Below are 26,015 nucleotides of genomic sequence, written 5' to 3'. Positions count from 1 at the left end.
GAAAGAAATGTTCTTTCCCTCTTCTAGAGAACAAAGGGTTGCGAGCCCCACTCCTAAAACGACCAAGCATTCTCCACGACCAGCATATCAGATTTGCCGTTTTTCCCAAAGAGAACCAAGAAACAAACGTTTGACGCATACTTATCATCACCAGGACATTGATTGCGAAGGCAGGTTTAGCAATGGCAAAATGCGCATCAATTACTACGACACTTCCCAATAAAGGATTCAGTTTGATTATATATAGCAGACTCTCCTTTCAAGCCCTACATAAACCAAGAAGATAGTGGAACAAGAAATTGTCTGTTTAGAACAAGACCATTGCATATAAGAGAAGCTACAAGCAAAATAGCCGCCCTGGCTAGCCGAAAGGGCGCCAAAATGAACTCGCTTATAGTAACTGCAAAACAACAAAAATATGCTACTGAATTTCCAGCGAGGACCAGCTGGCAATAACCATGTCTTTTGAGCACTAGACACTGTATCTGCCCCGTGAAGACTTTTCCCTTCTTGAATCATCCTGCAGAAACGAAAGTCAATTTGGAAAAAGGCTTGACAAGAACTGTGACACAAGCATCTCAAATGACTTACATGAAAACTGTAAAAGATCTTCTCATTGGAGTCAACGATCTCCTTCCACTTTCGACCAATGCTAATCTGTGCAGGTCATCAAAGGGAAAGAAGCAAAGTGTCATGTCCTCGCTGTTTATGCTGCTTGGTCTACCGATTTATTTTCAGCACTCTCAAGGTTAACAAAAAAATTTCAATGCAGTCGAGCAGAAGATTTTGTTTGTCCGTAATTCATTGTAAAAATACTCATGTTTGAATCCTAGAACTGATTCAAGGAAAACATCAAAAGAAAGATGAACTCAACAAAAAATGAAAAACAAAACTATCAAATAATAACAATCAGATTCTAAACCTGAAATGTTAACTGAAAGCAACTGTGAGAAGTACACAGAAATGAAAAGAAGGCAGGCCTTCAATTCAATTAGCATGTATCGAATGGTCATGGTTTTCGGTTAAATCTTCACTGTGATTACAAAAACTGGCAGACAACCGTTGGCTTTAGGAAGAAACTTGGGGCACCTATCAGAACATAGATTTTGAAAAAGGCTTATTTTATAAGAGAAGACAGCATAGCCTCAAGGATCTAATACAACATTGCCATCTTCTAATGACTGATCTTTGTACTTTGTGATTTGCATCTTAAAATTGACAAAGCAACATTCTTCCATAATAATCACAGACAGGATTACAGGGGTAGAGGAGAACACAAATTAACTCATGACATCACTAGGAGTAGATGAAATTAAAATAATCAAAAGTTATAATGATACACTGCGACAAGATAAGAATCAAATACATAATTTTAAATCTGCATTGATTCATTACAATTAAGCATTTAAATTTCCAGCTATACGGTAGAGCCCAATTACAATGAGTCAATGTTTAAAACTTGAAACTAATTGAAATGTTGCAATTGATAGGGTGATGAAAGGCATTTTTCCTGGTAAAAATTCTTCTCTTGTCCTAGACCGGACACTTATACAAATACATCCAAGAGACAAACCCAAAATTACAAAAGGGAACAGCAGCCATGATGGGTTAACATCTTGCGGAGTGTTGCTTTTGAAAGTATACAAAGGCTTACGGCACGATAATGAACAGAAAGGCTATCGAAAATCTAAAAGTGTAGGGAATAATAGCAGGTTAATCAAGATAGCATAGTAATCATTCTCTCCCTAATGCATACTATCCTTTTTGAGATGCAGCTTCCATCCATGGCTTCTTGTAGGCAATCTGATCATATTTTTCAAAGGGCTCGTGGTGGTGCTCATAGCCCCCATATTTCAGAGTGGCTCTATTTCAGGAAGCCCATACAAACTATACTGATAGTCCTGTCATTTTTATTTTAGTCATAAAGATTGTTTGCATCTACTTGAACGCATGACACGCATAACTATATATTGTTTCTTTGTTTTCCAAATAATGTACATTGAGCAAACTTCCTGTTGAACTCACCAATTACAGTTCAAAGATGTTAGTAATGTGGTCATTCATCTAGGGAAAAAGAAGACAAAAAGACAAGTAGCGCATTTGCATCATTCTCACCACATATGAGAACGCATCTGCTGAAGTTAACAGGAAAATATTTAAAGAACAAGTTTTCTAGTCCTCTCTTCATTCTCATGAGTGTAAGCAATCGGCATTCAAGAATGGCAGTACATCCACCAAGCGACTAAAAGTTCGCCAGAATTAACATGATATCACTAGCATGCGATTTACTTGGCAATAAAGATGTGAACTTTTTATGAACAAAAACAATCAAGAAAAAAGGAACCTGAGTTGCTTCATTTGCAGCAGTCTTGGTCCACAATGCAATCTTGTCCTGCCTCTGACGCACGCTTGCCACAACACCACAAATCTCATCTCCCTCCTCAAATTGCTCACCGATCAACGCCATCAACTAAACCGGAAAAGAAAGCGATATAGAACCAAACGACATCAGTAATTAATCTTTGGTTAGAAAATATAGCAATTTCTGAGGGAAAAAATGGAGAAAAGGACTTACCGTCTCAAGCCACATGGACTCAAGGTTCTGCTTTCTGCTGCTGGTAACAGACCATTTCCCACCACTCGCGCAGACTGGATCTTCCCATTTTGGCTCGATCCCAGCTTTGAAACAGTGGAAATCCGCATTGGCCAGCAATTTGCTTGGCTTGAATATCTGATCATACAAGCTTCCAGGACAAGAAGAAGAACAGAAAAGATCGTCATCAAAGTGCTCCAATTCCAAATCAAAATACAACCAACGGTTTCCAGGACACCAATATAATATAAATCGTGTTTTCCCATCACCATCAACTAAAAGTACCCATGAGACATCAATTATTAGTGTTCTCCAACCCATCAAACAAAAACCGATTCCATCTCATTGCATCAACATGCCTCTGCGCCGAAAAAATATGTTTCCGCAAATCTAGCCGTTCCGTTTTCTCTCACCATCAAATACCAATCTTTGGTTGATAGAATATCGCAAACGAAAAGACCATAAACCCAAATTTCCAGAACAATAAAGAGAACACAAGAGCCAAAAGTCATTAGAGGCCTATGTGGGGAAGAACAAACATCGTACGCGAGAGAGAGAGAGAGAGAGAGAAGGGTTTACCACCAGAAGTCTTCAACTGTGTCGAAGGAATAGACGGGGCGGAGGGATGTTCCCCAAGCAGCACCCTGTTTCGGCTTCGACTGGTTGTCGAACCAGAACGTCCACCTGCGCTCCAGCTTGTGCTTCTGCGGAGGAGAAGGATGCTCCCCCTCCTCCACCGCCCTCTCCTTCACAACCACCTCCGCCATCACTACTGCACCACCACCTGGCAGAGACCGAGAGCGAGATCCGAGAGAGACAGAGGAGGCAAAAGGCTAGGGTTAGTGCTCCCGACTCGACAAAAGGGGCCGAGAAAGAGAGAGGCAGAGAGAGGAGAAACCCCACGATATCAGGGCTAGTATTTGATATTTTTAGTTTTACATGAATATTTTGCAACAACAAACAAACTAAACCATTTTATTAGTCTTAAATGTTTAAAAACCTAAAACGATATCCTTATGATTCTCTTAATTCGGTTTCACATTTGTAATTGAAATAAAACACCTTTTGCTTCTTTTACTTCGGTATCGTGACAAATATACCACGCTACAATCCATCAAGATTTTTCTGTTCTTTTTCTTTTTCTTCTAATGTTTCGTGCTTTTGAAACTTTGGGATTTTTGTATTTCTTAAACTCTCTAAAGCAACAGTTTGGAGACAAAATCTCTTCCTTGGTTGGTATCAACCGCATTCCCACGTTAGTTATCTAGCATATTTTTCACTAAGAAAAATTAAAAATGCCCTCATACGCGGATCCCATATGGCCAATATGAGCAGAATTCTGCATTTTTAACTGTTGGTATTTTCTATTTAATGGTTGGCTTCCGAGGCAAATGTCGGTGGCGCCGGTTTAAGCACTCTCAAATGAGTTAAATTCTTTTTTTCTGCGATGGAAGGACGTTTAAGACCCAGATCAATTAACGGGTTAAGCAAGCCCGTTACTTTGGCCATCACATCAGAAAAGCCATCATCAAAAAACTTGGAAAGATTAATACTTGAACTAATCTTCAACTTCATGCCTAAAAGGGGAATGGTTTCCTCACAAAGATAGTTATTCCTTTTCCTTGCATGTAATATGCAGATAAAGTTTATAGTTATTCATTTTCCTTGCATATAATATGCAGATAAAGTCGGCTCATTTTTAACAGAAAAGAGCTTCTGCCCTAAAAAGAGTGTAGGCAGTGTCAACTGTGAACTACCTGCGTCTCCCCTCCATATCAGTATCATTTTTGTGCTTCTCTGTGGCAACCAGTGTTTAAACCTGTCCATCACACACCAACCTTAGGAACCTTCTTCATGTCTAAATGCACCATCATCTAATTCATTTTTAAGATGCCATCTGAGGTTGAGAACTCTCTCATTCCCATTCAGTTAGCTGTTCTTTCTTCTCATTTCTCACTCGTCAAAACTCATATTCGAGTTGCTCAGTATACAGACTATGTACATATTACTATGTAGGAATTGTTATTTTGCTTATGAAATGGATCTAGATGCTTGCTTGCAACGACTCCTCAAAACACCTTTCATAGATACGGCTGCAAGCTGATCACGTTCTCAGGGAGGGAGCTTTCCCCTGTATAGACCTTTACTGAAGCCAATTCAAATCCAACTCCGTGCACTTAACTAAACTCGATCTCTCTGCACTCTCAAAGACCCAACAAACTCATTCTTCGTCCACCTCTAATCAGTAAGGAACGTAAAGTTACTAATGGCAGCTCCAACGTGTCGCATTCTTGGTCCGAAGGGGTAAAATGCATGTTCAAGAGGCTTTGGGGATGTTGAAATGTGGTCGGTCTTGAAGGATCTGTCATCCGACAGCTTCGAACTTAAACGGACCAGGATTTCGGATGAGCAGGAACTACTTACATAGATGGAACTGGAGCTGCCACCGAAGCGTGGTCTTGTCGCTTCTACAGGCATTTCAAACCTATTGACCTTGCCTTGAAGCCAGTTTAGGACCAACGAAGAAGTTCTAAAAACTACCAATTAGGCCAGAAAGCTCCAAGCGGGCGATTTACACAGCATGGCATATAAAAGGACAACAAATCCCATTCAATAGAAAAGGACAACAGATCCCATTAAACGTGGCATTTCCTCTTTGATATGGTACATCAAAATTGGGCCATAATCCAAAAGCCCAAGTACTGGTCAGCAACAATATATTTTGCATGTATAAAGAAGAAAGGGTAGGCGAGGGTGACGATCCACCCACCACCTTCCATCCTCTTTGACCTAAAAAACCACAACCCCCACCAAGTACCGTCTAGGAGAGACATGCACATTTTCCCTTCTCTCTACGACATTGAACGCCTTCTGTTCCTGGACGGAGTGGACTTGGTCTCTCCTGGATTCACAGAACCAGGGCTTTCAGATGTATCAGAGCTACTGTTTTCACCCTTCTGGTTGTGTGACAAAAGTTTACTAAAAATTCTGCCGGATTTCAGAATCCCCCGCATCTTGCTGCTCACTTTGACCGTGTTTTTCACATCTCCACCACCTCTCTTGCCCCCACCAACCCTCATGGCCTCTAACTCCCTCTTGATGGACCTCAGATCGTCTGATATCGCTGCCACACCATCCCAATCTTCCTCTGTATTCGTAGTCGCTGTCCTTGAGCTTCCAATTGAACCACCATTTTCTGGTGGTAGGAGAGTACGTATCGCACCTGATATATCCACCGACCCAAGACCACCACTAGCTCCACATCTCACCTGTTCAAAGAAGAGGACCTGTACCACCACCCGCAATGGCAGTCGTTCATTCTGTGTAGCATGTGCGCATGCATCTATTGATAGTTTCCTGCAATCCATCAACTTGCATATTCTCTTCTTCTCACTCTTGGTTATACCGGGGTGCTCCTGTAGGCACAAGTCACATGGATACAGTTAAGAAAACACTTACTCTTACGTAACCTAGCATAAATTATGATGGTTTCTCAAATCCGTCATTGACATTTAAAGTTTAAACTAACCATCTTTCACAGCCAACTGATCCACCTTTCTCATATCTAATTATGGACATGCCATGCACACACACATGCAAACACAAGAATCGGTGGAGCATACCTTAAGATAGATGTCAATTGCACGGTATAGTCCATCATGAACAGGACGTGCTGCATCTGGTACCATCTCAGCAAGTTCAATGAACTTAGTCAGAGGAAGATCAGGATCATGTGCAATCTCCACAAGGTAGCCATCAATCACCTTAGAAACTGCAAGCTTGGAAGCATAAGAGACAGAACTCGATGACCTCTCGTCAGCTAATAGCTCATCCTCCACTGCTGGGTGACCAATCCTTGCACTCTGCTCTTGTATCAAGAACTCCTCCACCATATTTTGCACAATGTCAATGTCATACAATCCACCTTCACCAACAGGTGCTGGCAACAAGAGGTCAACAGCAGAGGCTTCATCCAACTGTATACCCACTTTCTTCACAAGTTCCCTCTTTGCAGTCTCACCTATGTCCAACAAAGTCCCTGCCTTGAGGAGCTTGAGCAAGAACCCACAAGGTACGCAGCCCTTTTTTGAAGGCAATAACCAAATCACGGTTTCAACGAGTGACCTGTTTCTAGTTGCCTCACTGCTATGGACCTGATCCCTTCCGAAAGCAGGTAGCCACTTTAGCGCATAAGCTTTAAGTGCCTCCCCAATCAAGTTGCCTGACATTATTCTCTTTGATTTGATAGCTATAATCACCCGTTTATAGAAGTCAATCTCAAGTTCACATAGATCCTCAACCCACCAATCTTTTGGGACTGTCATTTGCTGTCGGACTCCATTCCATTGCAGATCAATACCATTTTCAGATGGGAGTTTCCTTCTGCTGTATGTGTAAGACCAGTCAACCTGTCCTGGATCAACAGTGGCCATCAATGCAATATAGTCCACAGAACGACCAATCACCTTCAGTTCTTCAGACCATGGATAGAAAGATCTCGTGGTTTGAAGCACAATAATAGAATCCTTCCAACTCCTAAAGATGCCTGTGTTTAAGAAAACCTCGATCTTGTAAATCAGGTTGCCTTTCTCAACAACCTCATGCATTTCCAGGTACTCAGCAGCACATCGTGCAGCAATGACATTGAATGGGTTTAGTGTGACAACCATCCCATAACAGAATTTCGCACAGATCTCAAAGGCTGAAGCCCCACCAGGGATGTCAGGAATGTGGACTTCATTGTTGACTTCATTATTGCTATTTGCTAGTAGCTTCTGCAAGCGTGCACTTTTTGATAGAAGGGGAAACTGCAATGTCCAATGACAAAGTCAGAGGAAGACTTTTCTGTACACAAAGAAGCATGGCTCGAGTGCCACACTCAAGATATTAAATCCATTAATGTTAAGTGCTAAATTGGCTGATATGAACAGATGCCACAGTGAAAATAGACGACATTAGGCATACAGGAGTTTAAGCCAAACCTTGTGAACACAAAATTTGATATCCCCCACGTTAACAACAAGATCAGCTGCCAATTCTGTAGCTACATATCTGCATATGGAAGATTGTCTTAATCACCTCATTCTCACATATTTCAAAATTTCTAGGTTCAAAAAATAAATCAATTGAACTGAAAAGAATTTAGCTACAAAAGCCTACAATTTAACCCTTAGAAAAGCGGCTCAATACTAGGCACGTAGAATCGTTTTCCCATGCATAGTATGAGGGAAAAGCTTTCCCTTACTCTCCCAAGCTACCAACCTGACCAACTCGAGCAAAAGCTAACACTCCACAAGGAATTTAAGTGTGAAAGTCAAGGACTGATCTCATACTCCATGGGTACAGCAGTCACACCACATATGAAAAACAGAGAGATTTTTGAGAAACTTGTTTTCTTTCAGCACAGCCATACAAGTAAAAATAGAAACAAATTTCCATATATACAACAAAATGTCTGCCAAATCAGTGGATACAGCAACATATTGTCCAGAAACACCTTCGTATAACTGAATTGCTGTGACTGCCAGTGGCTTGAACCTACCATTAGTTGGGAGGCATCACCAGCAGTATTTTGATATCTCTAAGAAAATAAACTAGTAGCAATACAGAAAAGCAAGCTAACATTTATCATGAGTTGTGGGGTCTCGTTGAACCCAAAGACATCTAAAATTCATAAAAAAAAATGGTTTAAGAAGCTCTGATCTTCACTTTCGAGGCCACTGAAAGAGGCAAAGAAAACAATGTGGAGAAAAGCTTAAATTTACCACTAAGATAACAGTTTGTAGAATTCTGTGTGACACACAGGAAATTTAGGGTATGCTTGCTTTGTTGTTTCAGTGGAGCAATGAACACTAAAGTTCAGTTCCACCAAAATGGATTCAGACAATAGGCATGGAATGTGCATAACAGGAATGCAATGTGCCAGACATCATGCTGTGCATTCTGACTTCTGTGCTTCCCAATGTTCCATGGTAAGGGTGGAATGCTGGACAATAGACAGGTGAAGTAACTCAATAAACATTGCCACTGTTCCTCGAGTTATGCTTGTCTGCTCTGAGAACAGTGAACCAAACACTCTTAGAGAACCAGAACAAGTAGCTTCACCAAACAATTGGCAATTTCGCACAAGGTAAAAATTTGAACACCTACAGAGACAAGCAAGTTGGCAAATACAGAGTAACTGCAAACCAGACGGAAAAACCATAAGAGAACCACCATATGGGAAAGGAAAGAGAAAGCAAAAGCAAGAGCATGAGCAAGAAACCGAAAAAGCTCTACAAGGGAATAACCATGCAAATTAGGAACGCACTACTACATCTTGCTTAAAGGAAGACACTCACTTCAACAGCATAAGCTCCTAGTTTCTGAAAGCACCACTCCCTTCAGACACTCTTCAGGAGAAAAAGAAACGAACATAGAAAGACCGCTATGACAACATATTAGTACATGTATACATGCACACATACATATAATGGCTTGTCAAAACATCTGATACGAAGACCATCAGGAAAGATCAAGCCAAATCTGCCATGTCCAATCTGAACAAAGTGTGCAGCCAGTAATTTCATGATTAATAGTGAAATGTTGGTTTTTTTAAAAGAAAAAGGGTTTTCCTATAAAGAAATTTCATTCACAAAGTCTAAGTTCTGTTCAAAACACAACCATTAAATTTCTACCATACGACACTCGGCAGCAAAAAATGTTCCAACTACAGTACCAGCCACATACTAAATCATGGAAGACCATTGTCCACAAGATGATTAAACAATAGTAAGAAGCAAAGAGGTGTGGCGTTGTATTAATAACAGGAAGGCAAAAACAAATTCTTTCGACAGTATCCCATTCTCAGAGACAAATGGGAAAAACAAGTACAACAAGCAATATAGCTCGATGTTCACAGTTTCCAATAACAAGAGGCAGAGAGTTCACAAGTGTGCCAACAATAATTGGAGAACCAAAACTGAACATAAACCCTTAGAAATTGTAGCAACATATTAAAGCATGTAAACAAAGACTCAGGTTTAGAAGATGCACATTTTCGCTAGATATTAGAATGGCCGAGCGGAGCCATCTAGTAGTACCTGGAAATAGTTAAGCTACAAAACCCCCAGAAATATTTCCAACCGGATCGGCAAATCCCCATCGGTGATGGGGAAAAAAGCCGATTTTTATAATTTATTCCATATATATATATATATATATATATATATATATATATATATATATAACAAGAAAGCCTTAGTAAAGTCAAAAAAGAAAATAGTGAGGAGAAAAACTTGAGACCACATTATGTCTTAACTCCTCCAAAAAGCAAAAAACTCGGATGAGCATGATATTTTATGTAACATAAAGAACATGATATTAGCAAAACCCAAAACGCCCAAGAAATCCTTACCTCATGTTCCCATCACTCTGAAAGGAGTCTGCCTTGGAACCAAGTTTCATAAACTTCATCTTGAGAACGCCCGTTCCTTCTCTTTAGGCAGGATTGATGCTATAACAAGGCCACAGGGCGAGGGAGTCGAGAGATGAGAAAGCAAAAAAAAAAAAAGACCAAAGCCCCTTCTTCAAATGGCACGCCCAAATCAGCAGCTATATCTCTGGATACCAAAAGCCCAGAGGTTCAGAGGAAAAAGAGAAAACAAAAACTGCGAAGGTGCACTGGGGTGGAAAGAAAACCCGTTGACGAACAGAGAGGAAGCTAGTGGAGAGAAAGTAAGAGAGTAAGACGATCTTGGTCAGGAATCCTATCCCTTTCTTTCTTTTTTTACTTCTCCAACGATGCTGCTGCTAGGAGCTTGTTTCCTGTATCTGCAACAGAGCCCATAGGCTGCGGCGGAATGGTCAGCGTGGGAAACATTACCAACAGACTCGAACCACTAAAAAATGCACGGGGCCTGAGAAACCCACAAGCACAAAACTGACACACAATCCCCCTTGACAAATATTTCCTCCTTTCTATGCATTCCCCACCACTCTGTACCCTTTAAATAATGCCGATGACCTCAACCATTAATTTTCAGAGATCCCAACAACCTAAAACCGCCCACATTCCCCTTCCCTCCTCCCCAACGCCCAAAATGCCCGACTACAGATCACAACAACACTCCACACCAACTTTTTCTTAGTTTGCGCTTACTCCACCAAGCAGAAAAGAATGCTACAACACTAATATAAATCTTCAAGGCCAACAGAGTTTTGCTTCTCCTCCATTTACACAAAACTCAGCCCTGAGAGGCAAAGATCATTTAGCTACACACACCTGACTGGTCCTTCACTTTTTAAACTCCACCCCAACCATTGCTTAGATACCCTGATTACAGACTCAAAAGCTCATTTCTGCTTTCTTCACATCTCCAACTTCTCAAACGCAGGAGCAGAATAACACATAGCGCAGGCCAAGTAAAACCACAGGAAAGCCACACATCCCATCATCTGCTCCGGCACCACCACATGCCAAGGAATCCCCCGAAAAAAAAAAAAGGACCAACAACAGAGACCTCAAACCAACAAAACCCGGCAAACCCAATTTAGGAAAACCAATCACGAAGCAACCCAGTGAGCCAAAAAAAAAATGTTAAAGAAGGACGCAAGGAAAACAACAACACACCGTCCCACTTGCAACAATAACCCCCAAGAAACTCACAAAGAGCTAAAATGCACAATACCCACTTGCACAGAGACTAAACCAGCAAAAGAAACTGAACCCCCCAGAAAGACAAGGTAGAAAAAAAGAAAGAACTGTACAGGGACCAGCCTTCAGGCACAGTGGGTCTTCGCTCCCAGAGACCACGGCCCAAAGCAGGAACTCGAATATTCCCCTTCGATCAAAACGACGCCTTCACCTTTATGCATGGCGAGTATATGGCAGGTGTAGACAGTAAAGAGACAGCAAAAGACATGTTTATCTTGCCACCACTGGGATGGGAGGGATTAAGAGGAGCCGTTTTGTGCTAGAAAACGACGGATTAAGAGGGAAAACCCAGGAATCTCAGACAGGTTTATCTCGCCATCACTGGTTCCGAATGAACTCACCGTAAGAAAAAATAAAAAGAATCCTCTGTGTCTCCTTTATCACGAACAACAGAAAAAAGAGGAGGAAAGAAAAAAGGAACAGCTCAATGCTTTATGCTTCTCGTAAAACACTTCACCCACAATTACCAACTTCTCAGCTCTCATACGATTAAAGTAGTGAACGCCTTATCCAAAAAATGTATCGTATCCGAAAAGTGGAATAAAGAAACATAAATTTATGGAAGAGCAGCGACCATAAAGTGCATTTCAAGTTTTGATTTTCATAAGGTAATGGGACAACGGAGAACCCATGTATCAACTTTTCTTTTTTTTTTCAGTCATGGCGGATCTTTAGCACTAGGAAAGTAAATCCATGACTAGACGTGATCACTGATCTTTTTAGCAAACTAAGCTCCCAAAACCAGAATTTCGTGTTGGTTTTGGGTGTTATGGGACTGATTCTTTTTTTCCTAAGATGCATGATGTTTTTTTTCCTTTTTAACAATTTATTGGCACTGACAAAAGAATCTTGAAATATATGTCCTGCAAAAGTTTAAAAAATAAATAAATTTGTCTCAATATTTCAAGAGTCAAGTTCCAGCTCAGTTGAGCCAACTCAAATTAGGCTAGAGTATCATAACATATATCTCTAGCTTGTCTCAAGCTTGGTTCAAGCTCAAGCTCAAGTTAATTAGCTCAAACTCAACTGGGTAGCTACAGAGTCATTACTACATACTTTTTTGCTCTGATATTGTGTCGTGTCATCTTTTATATGACTATAAATTGTGCCAAAATCGCAAATGCTCATCCAATAGTAAGTGAACCTCGCTCCATTATTCTTTTATAAAATTAAAAAGAGGAAAGAAAAACGTAAACTATGTGCAAGATAAAAAAAAAATGAATAGTTTATTTTTTTCTCAAGTATTGTTCTCTAAAATACTTTTGAGTATTATAAGGCACTTTCCGTTGAATGAGATTAGCTTTCATATAAATGTAGTAACCGTCTTAAACATGACCCTAACGCTATACCTAACAAATTTGAACGTACTTCTTACCTTGTTCGATTCAGCCTTCTTAGAAGGTTAAAATGTGGCTCATATGATTAACTAAACCGTATACATGAATCTTGTTTCTCAATTTCTTTGGTATGAGGTTATTTTTTACGAGTATTTGTAATGCATTAAATGTTATAATTCACCTTTCGAGAATCATGTCTGCATAACGTATTTGTCAAATGAAACTTTATGTCCAAAAATAAATGTAAACGAAGAAGTCATAAAATCAAATTGTACGATGAAAATGACGTGAGTCAAAGAGAATTATTTTTTAGTTAATAAATCAGGTCCGAGTTTGTGCTCTGGCACGAGCATGAGAGAGGCAGAGTGAGAGCTCACAAAGAAGACGAAAATGGTCAAGCGACAGCCGACTCCCTTTCTTTTCTTTTTTTTCTAATTATTTTGTTTTTACCTTTAATCGATTACCTTCCTGCACCGTTAGGCACGCCGTTCTGACATGCAATTTCCTGCAGGTTTTCATTTCCAGGATTGCCCTCATCCTTTGATATCTATGACCGACTACTCATAAAGTTTCCAAATTGCCAAAGGTTTTAGGTCCGTCTGTTTATGACGAAAACGCCCTCAGGTCCACAAGCGGATCCGGTTCTTTCCAGGAGTGAGTATCCAGAAGAAACCTTGCGTCGGGAGAGGATTCGAGAGGGATAAAATGGTTGAAACGGCTCCTTCCTCGCACTGCCAAGAGATCAAATGTCGGATCCAATTCCAGACCTGAAGGTCCGATTCGCGCGAAGGTTAATTTGGTCATGCATCCCACCCGAATAAACCTCGAAGCATTTAACGATGATTTGGGTCCGAAGTCCGAAATTGTGTCCGTACATGACGATTATTGGTCGAAAATACAAAGAAAATCAAAATTTGTCTAAATTGATTAAATAGCCTTAACCTAATGGCGAAGGTTTAGAGAGGTGTTACAAAATCGGTTCCTCGATCGAATCGGAAATCGGCCGACTCATCGATTTTCTAGCTAGAAATATTTTAAATTTTATTTAAAAAAAAAATAAATGAGAAAAATGCAAAATTAATTTAAAAGAAATTGATTTCTTTTAGAAAATAGTTAACAGCAATAGGTTTGCCACAGATTCAATTTATGATTCGGGTTATGTGGAACAAAAAAAATTTTGGCCATCATTTAGATTTTGAATGTAAAAAGGCACCTATATGTAAATTAGTAAAAAGATAATAAAGCATCAATATAAAAATAAAAAAGAGAAGTTGTGTGGACAATTGCCCTCACTTTGCTACGTTCCCCGTAACATAAACCAATGTTTGATTAGAATACGAATTGAAGACAGTTGGACATGATAGGAAATTTTAGATTCAATTAGTAATCAAATTTAATTTGGGTGCATGGTTTTCCAACCAAATTTGACAAGTATTGGATTCTGAAAACAACACAATCCAATTCGATCTAAAAGTTCCAAATCGATCCATTGAAATCCTTATTCAATAGAAACGATGAGTGTTTCTGAGTTGGCTAATAAGGACCCAATTGCATTGGATTCAATTAGATTTAGTTGGAGCCAATATCACATGGTTGAGAAACTTTTCCGAGGATCCGGGTATCGGATTTTGAAGCACATCCACCTCCAAATCCAAAATGAGGACATCAAATATAAGTCCAAAACGATCTCCCGTCCAGATCCAAAGCACCTTTGACAGGAAAGGCCATTCTGGACATTTCACTCGACAACTTAGTGGCCGTTGGGTCACTTGGGTGCATATTAATTGCCAACGCATAAAGAAATGATAATAACAGAGGAGCCGCCAACTTGGTTTAAACTTCTCTTGTAATTAATAGCCTCATGAATGCGCGTCACATGCACCTCCCGACCGCCACTAATTTTAAAAACCCCATTACCAACAATCTATATATAACATTATTTTAAATAAACATTCTAATATATTTGTATGAGAGCCATTCATTTTTTCTTATTATAAAAGTGCTGTTAAAACCTAAAAAATGATTAACTTAATATACTTGCATCATCGTATCCTTAAGATCACATTGTTATTTAAAAAAAAAAACATTAAATAGCCTATTTAAAGGGCTTGTTGGTCTTCTACCAATCATTATATATATATATATATAATCTAGGTCTTTCACATATACAGCCCAATGACAATACGAGACATCTTGTATCGGGTTGTATGTGTAACAGATCTAGATGAAGAAAGGATTTCAGCTTTTTCTTACCATCCAATGCAAATACATTGAGTAATGTGCGTCCAAACCCGGACAGAGAAATCTAAGGATTATATATATTCGATGGAGTTTGCCCTTCCCATAGTTTGTTTACTTTGCCTTTACCGCCAATGATAATGAGAACAGCTAGTGGTCACCATGTGATTAAACTATATTTTTTGCTCAGAAAAAAATAATAATAATAGCATCCTCCATTTTCACTTCTCCACATGCAAGCTAATAAAATGAAATAAACTTTGCTTGGAATAATAGTTTATTTGGTGCTCAACTTTTCTCATATTCTCTCTCTCTCTCTCTCTCTCAAAAGCCTAGCCTTACATTATGGTTGTGGTTGCTTCGTATTGTATTAAATTAATGTAGCCTTTGCTTCCTGGCTGTTGTATTAAATTGAATGGTTGTTTTCCTGACTGATGTGTTGCAGGATTTATCAAGAAAAGTCATACAAGTCCATAAGATATTTGTCTTACAGATAATCTCAATATTGGAATACTGTCTCTGTGTCTCATGATATTGGCTTTTCTTAAGAGAAAGCATATATAGGATATGAAAACGCAAGATGGCAAAAACGAACTAAAAAAATGTTCATATAATGTCAAAATGAAGCGTGCTCGCAAGCTCTTGCGCAAGCCCTCTCAAAGCCTCATTAGAAAAAAAGTAGGAATATAGTAATCTGGATCTGAAGTCGTTTAGTAAACAGACCTGAATTTTTTTTACCATATTCGATTAAATGAATCCACAATCAGACCAATAATCAGATCATCTGCCCGGACCATTTGTTATAATAAAAGCCATGATGTTCTTTGAAAAGTATACTAAAAAAAAAAAGCGCTATGATCTGACACTTACTCAAAGTGCCATTACTGATATTTATCATATGAAAAGCATACTAATATTTTTTCCTTTTCTAATCATGCACGTTAACAAAATCTCTGAGGGACTTGATGTTGATTGGAGAGTTGATGAACTGAAAAGAGATACTTTCTTCTCCCTGGTTTCTAATATTAAAACGATGTCGTTTTGGAATATTAGTGGCTTGAGTTCAGTCAGTAAAGGTGCACCCACATGTTCTAGTAAAAGGCAGAGCTTTATCCATTTGATCTACTTACAAGTTTTGCGGCGCTTACCAATGTCGTCACTGTCAATACTCAATATCAGCGCCGCATCTCATCCGATAAGCATGAGGCCATGTCAGCTTATTGTCTTCCTTTATTTAAAAATTTTAAAAGTAAAATATTTAATTTTAAGTTCTATATAATCTTCTATCTTTTGATGATACAATGCTGATAATATTGCCACTGCTCTGTGATATGTCTGAGGAAGATTCATGTAGTCATAACAATCTGTCCTAATCTTTGGGTCAAACTTATAAAACAATAACAGACTTTTACTGCCGCTAAACAGCCGGTAAGGATATGACAGGTTCATAAAACAGTAACAAACTGTTATTGTCGTCAAACGGCCCACACAAGCGCATTTGATAGCAAAATTCAGCAGCATTATGTGTATCTGTCCCTATCTTTAAGACACATGTATAGAATGCAGTGTGAAAGGCCCCTTACATGCATGTATATTTGAAAAAAGTAGAAGGCTTAAAGATTCCCTTCCACATATTTAGAAACAATTCCAAGCCTTATGGGGGCACATGCCACCATATAAAAAAAAAAAAGCTTGTTCCTTTTCCTTGCCCATAACCATCAAGAGAGGAGGGTACATTGCCCAACAAATTTGCTGCTAAAATGGCATGAGTGGCCCAAATCTTGCAAGATCCCTGAAAACTTGGAGGTGGAGATCTTAAAATTTGGCTAATTATTGGAAGACTATGCTTTCTTGCACAGGCCAAAGGGCCAATAAATTAAACCCTAGTTGTCAAACAGATGGTTAAAGGACAATGGGAGACCAAATCAAAGCTGCACCTCTTGAATCACTAACTAAGGTATGTTGATCATTCATGTGCATTTATTAAGTTGGTGGTGCTAGGCCGAACTTGACATATGCAAAAGTTAAAGGGAAAGTTTTATAATGGTGGGACTGATCTGCAACTCCACCAAACGCATGGGGAGAGTAGTAATGGTTAAGGGAATCCATAGTCTATAGAGCTCATGCTTGTCCCCAGAGGGAAATAAATGGAGTCAGACATCTAGGAAAAGGACACACACTAGGTGGACTCAGCTGGTACTATCTTTGAAGAACAGCAAAATCAAGAGCATCCATTTTTTGAACCAGTGTTGCTAAGGTGCTCTTTAAAAATAAAAAATAAAATTAAAATTATTTAAATTGATTTTTTTTTTAAAATAAAGAAAGCTTTAGAGGCAGATATATTAATATATCGAACGATATCCTTTCATATACTGAGCAAACAGGATAACAACATTTACAACTTTGCTTTAAACCAGAAGCCGAGCCGCATATGGGCTGGTGTCGGCAGTTAACCATAGCAACCCATCAAGGTTTTTTTTATTTTCAAATGAATACCTTTAAACATTTGCTATGTTATGTATATGAGTGCCCCTGACACATGAAAATATGCGAACGGTTCCTCTTTTAGAAAAATTTTTATGGCTCCACCACTACATTAAACTAAGCTTGTTTCATATGAAATGGGACAAAGGTCAATTCCCTGTCATGCTGATTGTCTTCTTCATTGAATTATGATTGAGAAATCATGTCGCGTGTCCTTAGTTCATCATATTATGGATGTGAATAAGGAGAACCTAATGGCCCCATTGCCCCAGCCAACAAATTGAAGAGTTTGATCTCTAGGACGATAAACCTAATAGGAGAACATGTAAGAGATCATCACACATTAAAGAACAAACTAAAGAGTTGATAAATAATGCACTTGCGACATCTTATTAAAGAAAGAACATCTGCATTCATTTACGAAGTTCTCTGCTCTGCACACAGCACGATGGTAATAGATACAAAATGATTGACTTGAGTGAGTCGAAATATTTCTAATGCACTTGTTTGAAAAGGTTGATTGGCTAGCTTGTTTAGAAATCTCATGAGTTGGGTGGTAGAGGGTTTAACTTATACAGTGGGACTGTCCTTCCTAAGGCCGAAAATCAGAAAAATTTTTCTTAAGAAAAACACTACTTAGAGAAATATTTTTCCCAATAAAGAGCAAAGTAGAGAGAGTACATGGTGGGAAAAAGCTCCTGTAACTAAGTTCAGAATTCCCATCATGTTTAAAACCCACAAAGGGGTTTTCCTCCTAAAAAGGGCCCGACCTTCACATGCCTGCAATGGCAAACCAACTTGAAGGAATCACTTGAAAAATTATGTGGTGCACATGCTCAGAGAGAGCCAGCACAGTCATGATTCTCCTCTTGTGGCCTCATCATCTGCAGTAGCAAATTTTATATTAGAAGGCAGCAACCCTTTCATCTTATTCTAAGAACTAATGCTTTCCCTGAAAATAATTAAATTATGCTGGTCGCAAATAACAAGACGATCATTTACACCAAATGTTTGATCTGATTGAAGATCTTAACGCCTTTCAGTAGTTTAAAGATGGTGGTGTTTCAATAATTGGAGAGCGGAAAAAGTCCGTTCTTTCTTTTGGTTATAAAAAGATTGGGTTCAGGGTAATTGAACGTTTCATTCTTGGAGTCCTATATGCATCATTTCAAGCATGTGCACGCATGCACAGTTGAGTGCAAGTGTTGATTTATTAATAGCAACAAAAAACAAAGGAAAAGGACAAGAGAAAGCTAGCAGAATATGAATTCAACCAAGGCCTATAGGACTCAAACACGCCCCACGTGGTTTAGTAGGCGTGAGAATGGGGAGAGACTAAATTTTGGTCGCAGCTCGAACATGTGGTCTCTTCTAAGTGGAAAGGCCTCTAATGAGTCGAGCCAAGTTGAGCTCGCCTATTGAACCCACGCCCACGGTTTCTCCTTAAAGTTTCTAAAGTCCATCGAGATGAGATGAGCAGGACCAATTAACTTGGGTTTTTTCCAAGGACTTGACTCAACCAGTTGATAGACACAGCCAGTCTTTCTTTTAAATCTTTACAGTAACGCTTTGTGCTGCAAATAAAGAAACCATTAATTGTGCAAGTTGAAACACTGTTGAGATGGTAACCCCCTAAGTCCAAAAAGATATGAAGGATAAAGATATGAAGGATTTCGGATCATGCACTCAAAAAAAGATTAGATAGAAGCTTCGACCTACCATCAAACGGTGACAAAACCCTGCTCGCTCGCTAGCATAGAGGCTGCTGTGTGTAGTCCTACGCCCTATGTTTGACCTACCATAGAGAACAGAATTGCGCCAGCTTGTGGATGACTAAAACTGTAAAACCGATCGCTAGAAAACAGTTATCACAATGGCTTATAATACAGCGACAGCTAAAAAAAAGTGTCCACAAGGGTACTTGCAGCAGTTAATAATACAGCGACAGCGACGATGCTCACAAGGGTTTATAATACAGCGACAGTTTATGGAAGTTTTAGCAACGGTTCATGGTTTTTTTTTTCTTCTGTAATGGTCTTCAAAGTTTGGGGCATCTGGCAACACCAACAAATACAATGGAACAAAAAAGCAATAAATCCCATCACACTTGGCATTTCCTTTTTGTTATGATACATCCAAAATTGGGCCATAATCCACAAACCCAAATACTGGTGAGCAACAATATATTTTCATATGTAAAGAAGAAAAGAAAGGTCAAGGCCACAATCCTGCCACAACCATCCACCTTCTATGACCTAAAGCTCTACAGCCCCCACCTATTCCCCATTATCTAGAACTAGGAGAACGTCTTTCCGTTGTCTCTACGAGATCGAAACCCTTCTGTTTCTGGATGGTGTGGACTTATTGTCTCCTGGATTCACAGAACCAGGGCTTTCTGACGTATCCGAGCTACTGTTTTCACCCTTCTCTTTGGTTGATAGAAGCTTGCTGAAGATCCTGCTGGATTTGAGTATGCCCCTCATTTTGCTGCTCATTTTGTCTGTGCTCTTCATATCCCCTCCACCTCCTCTCTTGTCCCCTCCAAACCTCATGGCTGCCAGCTCCCCCTTGATGGACCTCAGATCCTCTGATGTCACTGCTGCACTATCCCACTCCTCCTCTGTGTTGGTAGTCGCTGTCCTTGAGCTTCCAAGCGAACCACCGTTCTCTGGTGGGAGGAGAGTACGTATCGCACCTGGTATATCAACCGACCCAAGTCCTCCAGCAGCTCCAGATCTCACCTGCTCAAAGAAAAGGACCTGTACCACCACACGTAATGGCAATCTGTCATTCTGTGCAGCGTGCATGGAAGCATCCATTGACAGTTTCCTGCAGTCCATCAACATGCATATTCTCTTCTTCTCACTTTTGGATATACCAGGGTGCTCCTGCAAATACAAGTCCACATGCATAGAGTTAGCGATAACAGCACCTCCAAACTCCATAAACCTAGTCTAAATGACAATGACGTCTTTCTCAAAATCTGTTAATAGACCTAATCAGACAGTTTACTCAGTCCTTTCTTCATCAGTAGCAGAAAATTAATGCAGTCGCATCATGTATTGTTGGAAAAATCAGCTACACTGTTTTTAGATGAACGTTTTAGGATCCAATCAACCATTTTATAGTCAATTCTAGACATGCCACACATACACACACAAAAAATAAAGATATATCGCCAGTAGCCTACCTTAAGATACATGTCAATTGCATGGTACAGCCCATCATGAACAGGACGTGCTGCACCTGGTACCATCTCAGCAAGGTCAACAAACCTAGACAGAGGAAGATCAGGATCACGGGCAATCTCCAGAAGGTAAGAATCAATAACCTTCGAAACTGCAAGCTTGGCAGCATAAGAAACAGAAGTAGATGTCCTCTCGTCGGACGATAGCTCATCCTCCACCACCAGGTGGCCAGTCCTCCCACTCTGCTCTTGTAACAAGAACTCCTCCACCATGTTTTGCACAATGCCAACGTCATACAACCCATTCTCACCTACGGGTGCTGGCAACAAGAGGTCAACAGCAGTGGCCTCGTCCAAGTGCAAACCTACTTGCTTTACGAGTTCTCTTTTTGCTGTTTCACCTATTTCCAATAGAGTCCCTGCCTTCAGGAGCTTAAGCAAGAACCCACAAGGTACACAGCCTCTTTCTGAAGGCAATAACCAAATCACAGTTTCAACCAGAGACCTGTTTCTAGCTGCCTCACAGCCATGCACCTGATCCCTTCCAAAAGCAGGCAGCCACTTCAGTGCATAAGCTTTAAGTGCCTCCCCAATCAAATCAGCAGAGATTAAGCCCTTCGATTTGATAGCTACAATCACCCGTTTATAGAAGTCCATCTCTAGGTCACATAGATCCTCAACCCACCAGTCTTTTGGGACTGTCATTTGCCGTCGAACTCCATTCCAGTGAGGATCAATGCCATTTTCAGATGGGAGCTTCCGCCTGTTGTATGTGTAAGACCAGTCAATCTTGCTTGGATCAACAGAGGCCTTTGATGCAATACAGTCCACACAACGAGCAACCACCTTCAGTTCTTCAGACCACGGGAAGAAAGACCTTGTGGTTTGAAGCACAATAATGGAATCCTTCCAACTCCTAAAGATACTTGTGTTTAGAAACACCTCAATCTTGTAAATCAGGTTGCCTTTCTCAACAACTTCATGCATTTCCAGGTACTCAGCAGCACACCTTGCAGCAATGACATTGTAGGCATTTAGCGTGACGATCATCCCATAACAGAACTTTGCACAGATCTCAAATGCTGAAGCACCACCAGGGATGTCAGAAATGTGGACTTCGTCATTGGTTTCATCATTGCCACTTCCCAGTAGCTTCTGCAACCGTGTACACTTTGATAGAAGAGGAAACTGCAACATCCGAGAATACAGTATTTCAGCCTCAAGCAACTATGAGCACAATAACAATAGATCACAAAACTTCATGCGCTTCATGATATTGAAACAATGGCACATCACTTGATAGTGGATCAAAGATAAGGTTCCATAAACTACACTAACTAGAGTCGAGAGGCTTCAAAAAAATACTAGAGCTAACCTAGTCCACGTAAATATCAAATGCTACAGTTGAAGAACATATCTACAGAGATAGAAATATTGCTAGAATGAAGCCACACCCAATACAGTCCACAAATTTTCATTGCATTGATGCAACATCACTTGGATATTGGGTTAAACATATTTTTCCACAAAGTATAGCAACTAGAGCTAAGGCTTGTTGCACAAAAAGAGGGATCACCTAGTCCATTTAAATATGAAATGAAAAAGTAATGCAAAGGAGAACTGTTCCGCACAGAGAGAAGTATGGTTAGAATGATGCTATACTCAAGATCTTGAATCCACAAGTCATCAACCAATTGCTTACATTAAGTCATTAACAGATCAAGACATCAAACAATGGAATAGAAAGACTAGATATCGCACAAAAGAGCTTAAGTCAATACCTTGTGCAAATAAAATTTGATGTCCCCCACATTAACAACAAAATCAGCTGCCAATTCTGTAGCTACATACCTGCATTTAGAAGATTGTTTTAATAATCTCTTCTACATACATTACAAAAATTTTAGATTCAGAAAAAATAAGTCTATTAAACTCAAAGGTTTTAGCTACAAAAGCATATATATCAAAAAAATGACGCAATGAAGGAATGCAGACATGTATGATGAATGAAAAGACCAGAACATTCAAATATGTAACACTGGTGAAAACTACTTTTTAGTTACTATGATTTGCAAAAGCAAAATGGTGGCCGAACAAAGGAATAGCTCCAAAACACTTGCAGAAATTTTGCTGCCATCTGCAAAGTTCAATAATACACTTTCTAAAGGCCATACACTTGTTTCCTACCAACCCACCAGCTACTGAAGTTGGATAAAAAGTCAAAAAAATTTTAATGAAACAAATATTAGAAAAGAGCCTTGGACCATGATGCACAACAAGGTGAGGAGATGACAAAGTCAATGACTCTGATCTCAGGATACATGGCTCCAGCATTCAAACAACACTCAAAAAGAGACAGATTTATGATTTCTTTTCTAGAAGAAACAAAAAAATCTTTTGTACACAATAAGTGTCTCCTGCACTAACGGATAAATCAACATATTATCCAGAATCTCCTTCATGCAAACAAATCACTGTGACAGCAGCCAGCACATATCATTAGAGTTGCAGCCAGTACCAGCACCCCTTTGATAACTTTAAGAAAGTTCATAAAAGGAAGTAGTTAGTTATAAGCTCAAGATAGCAAATCCACATTAACAATGAGAGCTTAGACCTTTGTGAAACCAAAACATCTAAAACTCATAACAAGAAATGGTTTCAGAGGCACTGATGCTCACTATTCAGACAACCATAAAGAGAAAAAGGCAATGGAGAACAGAGTGGAAGAAAGTTTGAACTTGCTCCACGATGCACATGGGATTTAAAAAACCAAAACAAGTGAAAGCAATTTCAACAAACAATTGACCAAGGCCACACAAAGTAAGACTAAATGTAGAACACCTAGAGACATTGCATAAGCCAGACATATTTCTGAGGACAATACAGCAACCGCAAATCAAGGACTGTGACAATGAAACATACATTAATTGCCAGAGCAAGACAAACAAAAAGGAAATAAGAAAGTAAAAGCAAGGGAATGATTAGACAAATTAAAACAGCAGTACTCTCTATCGCTTAAAGAAGGACATTCACTTCAACATCATAAGCCCCCATTGAAAGCACCACTACACCCTTAGGCACTCTTCAGGACAAGGAAAGTATGAATATAGTGAAGGTGGCCATGACAAAAAAACAAGTACATGAATATAACAGGGATGGCTATGAGAACTACGTATGCACATAGGTATGCCATGTATCCATAGATATATACATATTATAAATTTATAATGGCGTGTCACGACAATTGATACCAGGATCAGCAGGAAATACACCAACCCTGATCTACTCATGCTCCACCATGTAACAAAAAGCATGGATCTAGAAATTTCATGATCTAACAGAGAACAGTTTTTTTTTTTTTTTTAAGACAAAGGGGTTTCCCAACAAGAAATTCCGCCAACAATCTTTACTTCATTTACCACCTAACACAAGCTGTATACAGTTAAGCTACAAAACCCCTAGAAATATTTCCCACTATGATTAACAAAACCCACTCATGTTGGGGAAAAAAAAGCGGGTGTGTGTGTGTATCCATGCTCTTTTTCCCCAGAGAGAAGAAGCGAGAGAGAGAGAGAGAGAGAGATCTGTTAATAACAAGAAATTCTCACTGAACTCAAAAAAGGTAGAGCAAAAACTGGAGAAACCGTGTTGCTCAGGCCTGTTTCCTCAGACGAGCACCATATATATATATATATATGTGTGTGTGTGTGTGTGTATATTTATGAAAATAAAGAACATGATGTTAGCAAAACTCGGAAGACCAACAAATTCTTACCTCATGGTTCCATCACTCTGAAAGGAATCTGGCTTTGAACCAAGTTTCATAAACTTCATCTTCACCGCCTGTTCCTTCTCTTTAGGCAGGTTTGATATAACACGAGAAGAGGAGTTAAGAGAACGGAAGAACGAAAGACAAAAAGGCACCTTCTTCAAATGGCAAGCTCGAATCAGCAGCTACATCTCTGGACGACAAATATCCAGAGATTCAAATAAAGAAAATATCTCAAAATAAATATGGAGAACCAGGATCTCTAAAAAGGTGGAGTGCCGTGAAGAGGAATCCCGCTGACGAACGGGGCCGAAACTAGTGAGAGAAAGGTAGAAAGCAAGATGATCTTGGTCAGGGATCCTATCCTTATTTATTTTCTGCGTTTTTTTTACTACTCCGACGGTGCCGCTGCTTGGAGCTTGTTTCCTGTACCTGCAACAGAGCCCATAGGCTGCGGCCGAATGGTCAGCGTGGGAAACATTGCCAACAGACTCAAAACTCTAAAAAATGCGAGGCAAAGAGACACTCACAAGCACAAAACTGACACATAACCCCCCTTGCCAAATATTTTCTTCTTTCTATGTGTTCCCCACCACTCTGTACAATTAAATAATGCCGATGACCTCAAGCATCAATTTTGAGAAATCCCAACAAACTAAAACCACCCACATTCCCCTTCCCTTCTCCCCAACACAAAATCACCAACTATATATCACAAGAACACGCCACAAACCCACTGTTTCGTAGCCACCAAAAACAGAAAATGTTACAACACTAACCCATATCTTCAAGATCAACACAGTTTTGCTTCCTCTCCACCACTCAAAACTCAGCCTTCAGATGGTAAAGTTTATTTAACTATACACACCTCAACTGGTTCATTCATTTTTTGATCTCCACCCAGCAATTGTTCAGATCCAACTCAAAAGCTCATTTCTGTTTCCTTGACATCACCAACCTCTCAAACACAGGAGCAGATTCATACATCAGAAAAGCCAAGCAAACCACGGAAAAGCCAGCCATCCCATCATCTGCTCCGGCATCACCACATGCCAAGGAATCCAACACCCCCCACCACCCCCAAAAAAAAAGGACCAACAACAGAGACCTCAAACCTACAAACCCCGTTAGAAAAATCACAAAGCAACCCAGTGAACAAGAGTCAAGAAACAAAAGTGGTTAAAAAAAGAGCCAAGAAATCCAAAAACGAACCTACCCACTGGCACCAATAACCCCCAGGAAACCCCACAAAGAGCTAAAATCCTCAACACCCACTTGCACAGACCCTACAGCCGGAAAAGGAAGCCGATCCCTCAAAAACAAAAAGAGAAAAAACGAGCTGTTCAGAGACCAACCCTCAGGCACAGTGGGTCTTCTCCCCTAAGAGACCAAGGACCGAAGCAGGAAATCGAATATTCTCCGTTGATCAAAATGAAGCCTTCTCGATTATGCATGGCGAATGTGTGGCTGGCGGAGACAGTCGGGAGGCGCAGCCACGCAGTGAAAGCGGAGTAGTGGTTTTGTTGCTGGACTATCAGTATGAGGGGATTAAAAGGGCGAATCCGGAAATCCCAGAGCGGTTTTTCTGGCCACCACTGGTTTCGAGTGAATTCCTCTATTAAAAAAACAAAAAAGGAAGAAAGCCAGCCCCAGGATGTCCTTCGACTTTTCTTTCATCAGAAACAGAAAAAATATAAACAAAATAAAGGGAG

At 39.8% G+C, this 26,015-nt stretch overlaps 2 protein-coding genes across 7 annotated transcripts; both read right to left on the bottom strand.

Annotated features, from left to right (window-relative positions):
• Positions 1-213: 213 nt before the first annotated feature.
• On the bottom strand, positions 214-11,742 carry LOC116250111 (BTB/POZ domain-containing protein NPY3-like). Of its 2 annotated transcripts, XM_031623512.2 has the most exons (8): positions 9,990-11,649; positions 7,576-7,645; positions 6,259-7,401; positions 3,173-3,294; positions 2,576-2,744; positions 2,345-2,470; positions 592-657; positions 214-520 (listed from the first exon to the last, which is right to left on the bottom strand). In XM_031623512.2, exons 1-8 carry the CDS (start codon positions 10,046-10,048, stop codon positions 473-475), a joined length of 1,803 nt encoding a protein of 600 aa, XP_031479372.1. In that variant the 5' UTR covers positions 10,049-11,649; the 3' UTR covers positions 214-472. The 2 variants fall into 2 exon arrangements, with proteins under 2 accessions (XP_031479372.1, XP_031479371.1); XM_031623511.2 differs by lacking the exons at positions 214-520; positions 592-657; positions 2,345-2,470; positions 2,576-2,744; positions 3,173-3,294 and adding an exon at positions 5,203-6,009 and having other exon boundaries at positions 6,217-7,401; positions 9,990-11,742.
• Positions 11,743-19,423: 7,681 nt separating this feature from the next.
• Positions 19,424-25,930, bottom strand: LOC116250218 (BTB/POZ domain-containing protein NPY2-like). Of its 5 annotated transcripts, none has more exons than XM_031623734.2 (5): positions 24,834-25,930; positions 24,310-24,754; positions 22,316-22,385; positions 20,538-21,722; positions 19,424-20,235 (listed from the first exon to the last, which is right to left on the bottom strand). In XM_031623734.2, the coding sequence occupies exons 2-5, from the start codon at positions 24,366-24,368 to the stop codon at positions 19,669-19,671; spliced, it is 1,881 nt and encodes a 626-aa protein (XP_031479594.1). In that variant the 5' UTR covers positions 24,369-24,754; positions 24,834-25,930; the 3' UTR covers positions 19,424-19,668. The 5 variants fall into 5 exon arrangements, with proteins under 5 accessions (XP_031479594.1, XP_031479595.1, XP_031479596.1 ...); XM_031623735.2 differs by having other exon boundaries at positions 25,083-25,930; XM_031623736.2 differs by having other exon boundaries at positions 25,172-25,930.
• Between the last annotated feature and the right edge of the window lie 85 nt (positions 25,931-26,015).

This window comes from Nymphaea colorata, chromosome 3 (genome assembly GCF_008831285.2).
Source record: "Nymphaea colorata isolate Beijing-Zhang1983 chromosome 3, ASM883128v2, whole genome shotgun sequence".
Taxonomy (NCBI): Eukaryota; Viridiplantae; Streptophyta; class Magnoliopsida; order Nymphaeales; family Nymphaeaceae; genus Nymphaea; species Nymphaea colorata.
This window is presented reverse-complemented; position numbering and strand designations above follow the sequence as displayed.

What these genes read in the sequence shown, in the direction of transcription:
- LOC116250218 (XM_031623734.2), bottom strand. Translation starts at nt 24,368, where the DNA reads ATGAAGTTTATGAAACTTGGTTCAAAGCCAGATTCCTTTCAGAGTGAT. An exon ending in CAGAGTGATGGAACCATGAG is followed by an intron (nt 22,386 to 24,309) that starts GTAAGAATTTGT and finishes TTCTAAATGCAG; the next exon opens with GTATGTAGCTACAGAATTGG. An exon ending in CAATTGACATGTATCTTAAG is followed by an intron (nt 20,236 to 20,537) that starts GTAGGCTACTGG and finishes TTGTATTTGCAG; the next exon opens with GAGCACCCTGGTATATCCAA.
- LOC116250111 (XM_031623511.2), bottom strand. Translation starts at nt 10,048, where the DNA reads ATGAAGTTTATGAAACTTGGTTCCAAGGCAGACTCCTTTCAGAGTGAT. An exon ending in CAGAGTGATGGGAACATGAG is followed by an intron (nt 7,646 to 9,989) that starts GTAAGGATTTCT and finishes TTCCATATGCAG; the next exon opens with ATATGTAGCTACAGAATTGG. An exon ending in TCAAATTTTGTGTTCACAAG is followed by an intron (nt 7,402 to 7,575) that starts GTTTGGCTTAAA and finishes TGGACATTGCAG; the next exon opens with TTTCCCCTTCTATCAAAAAG.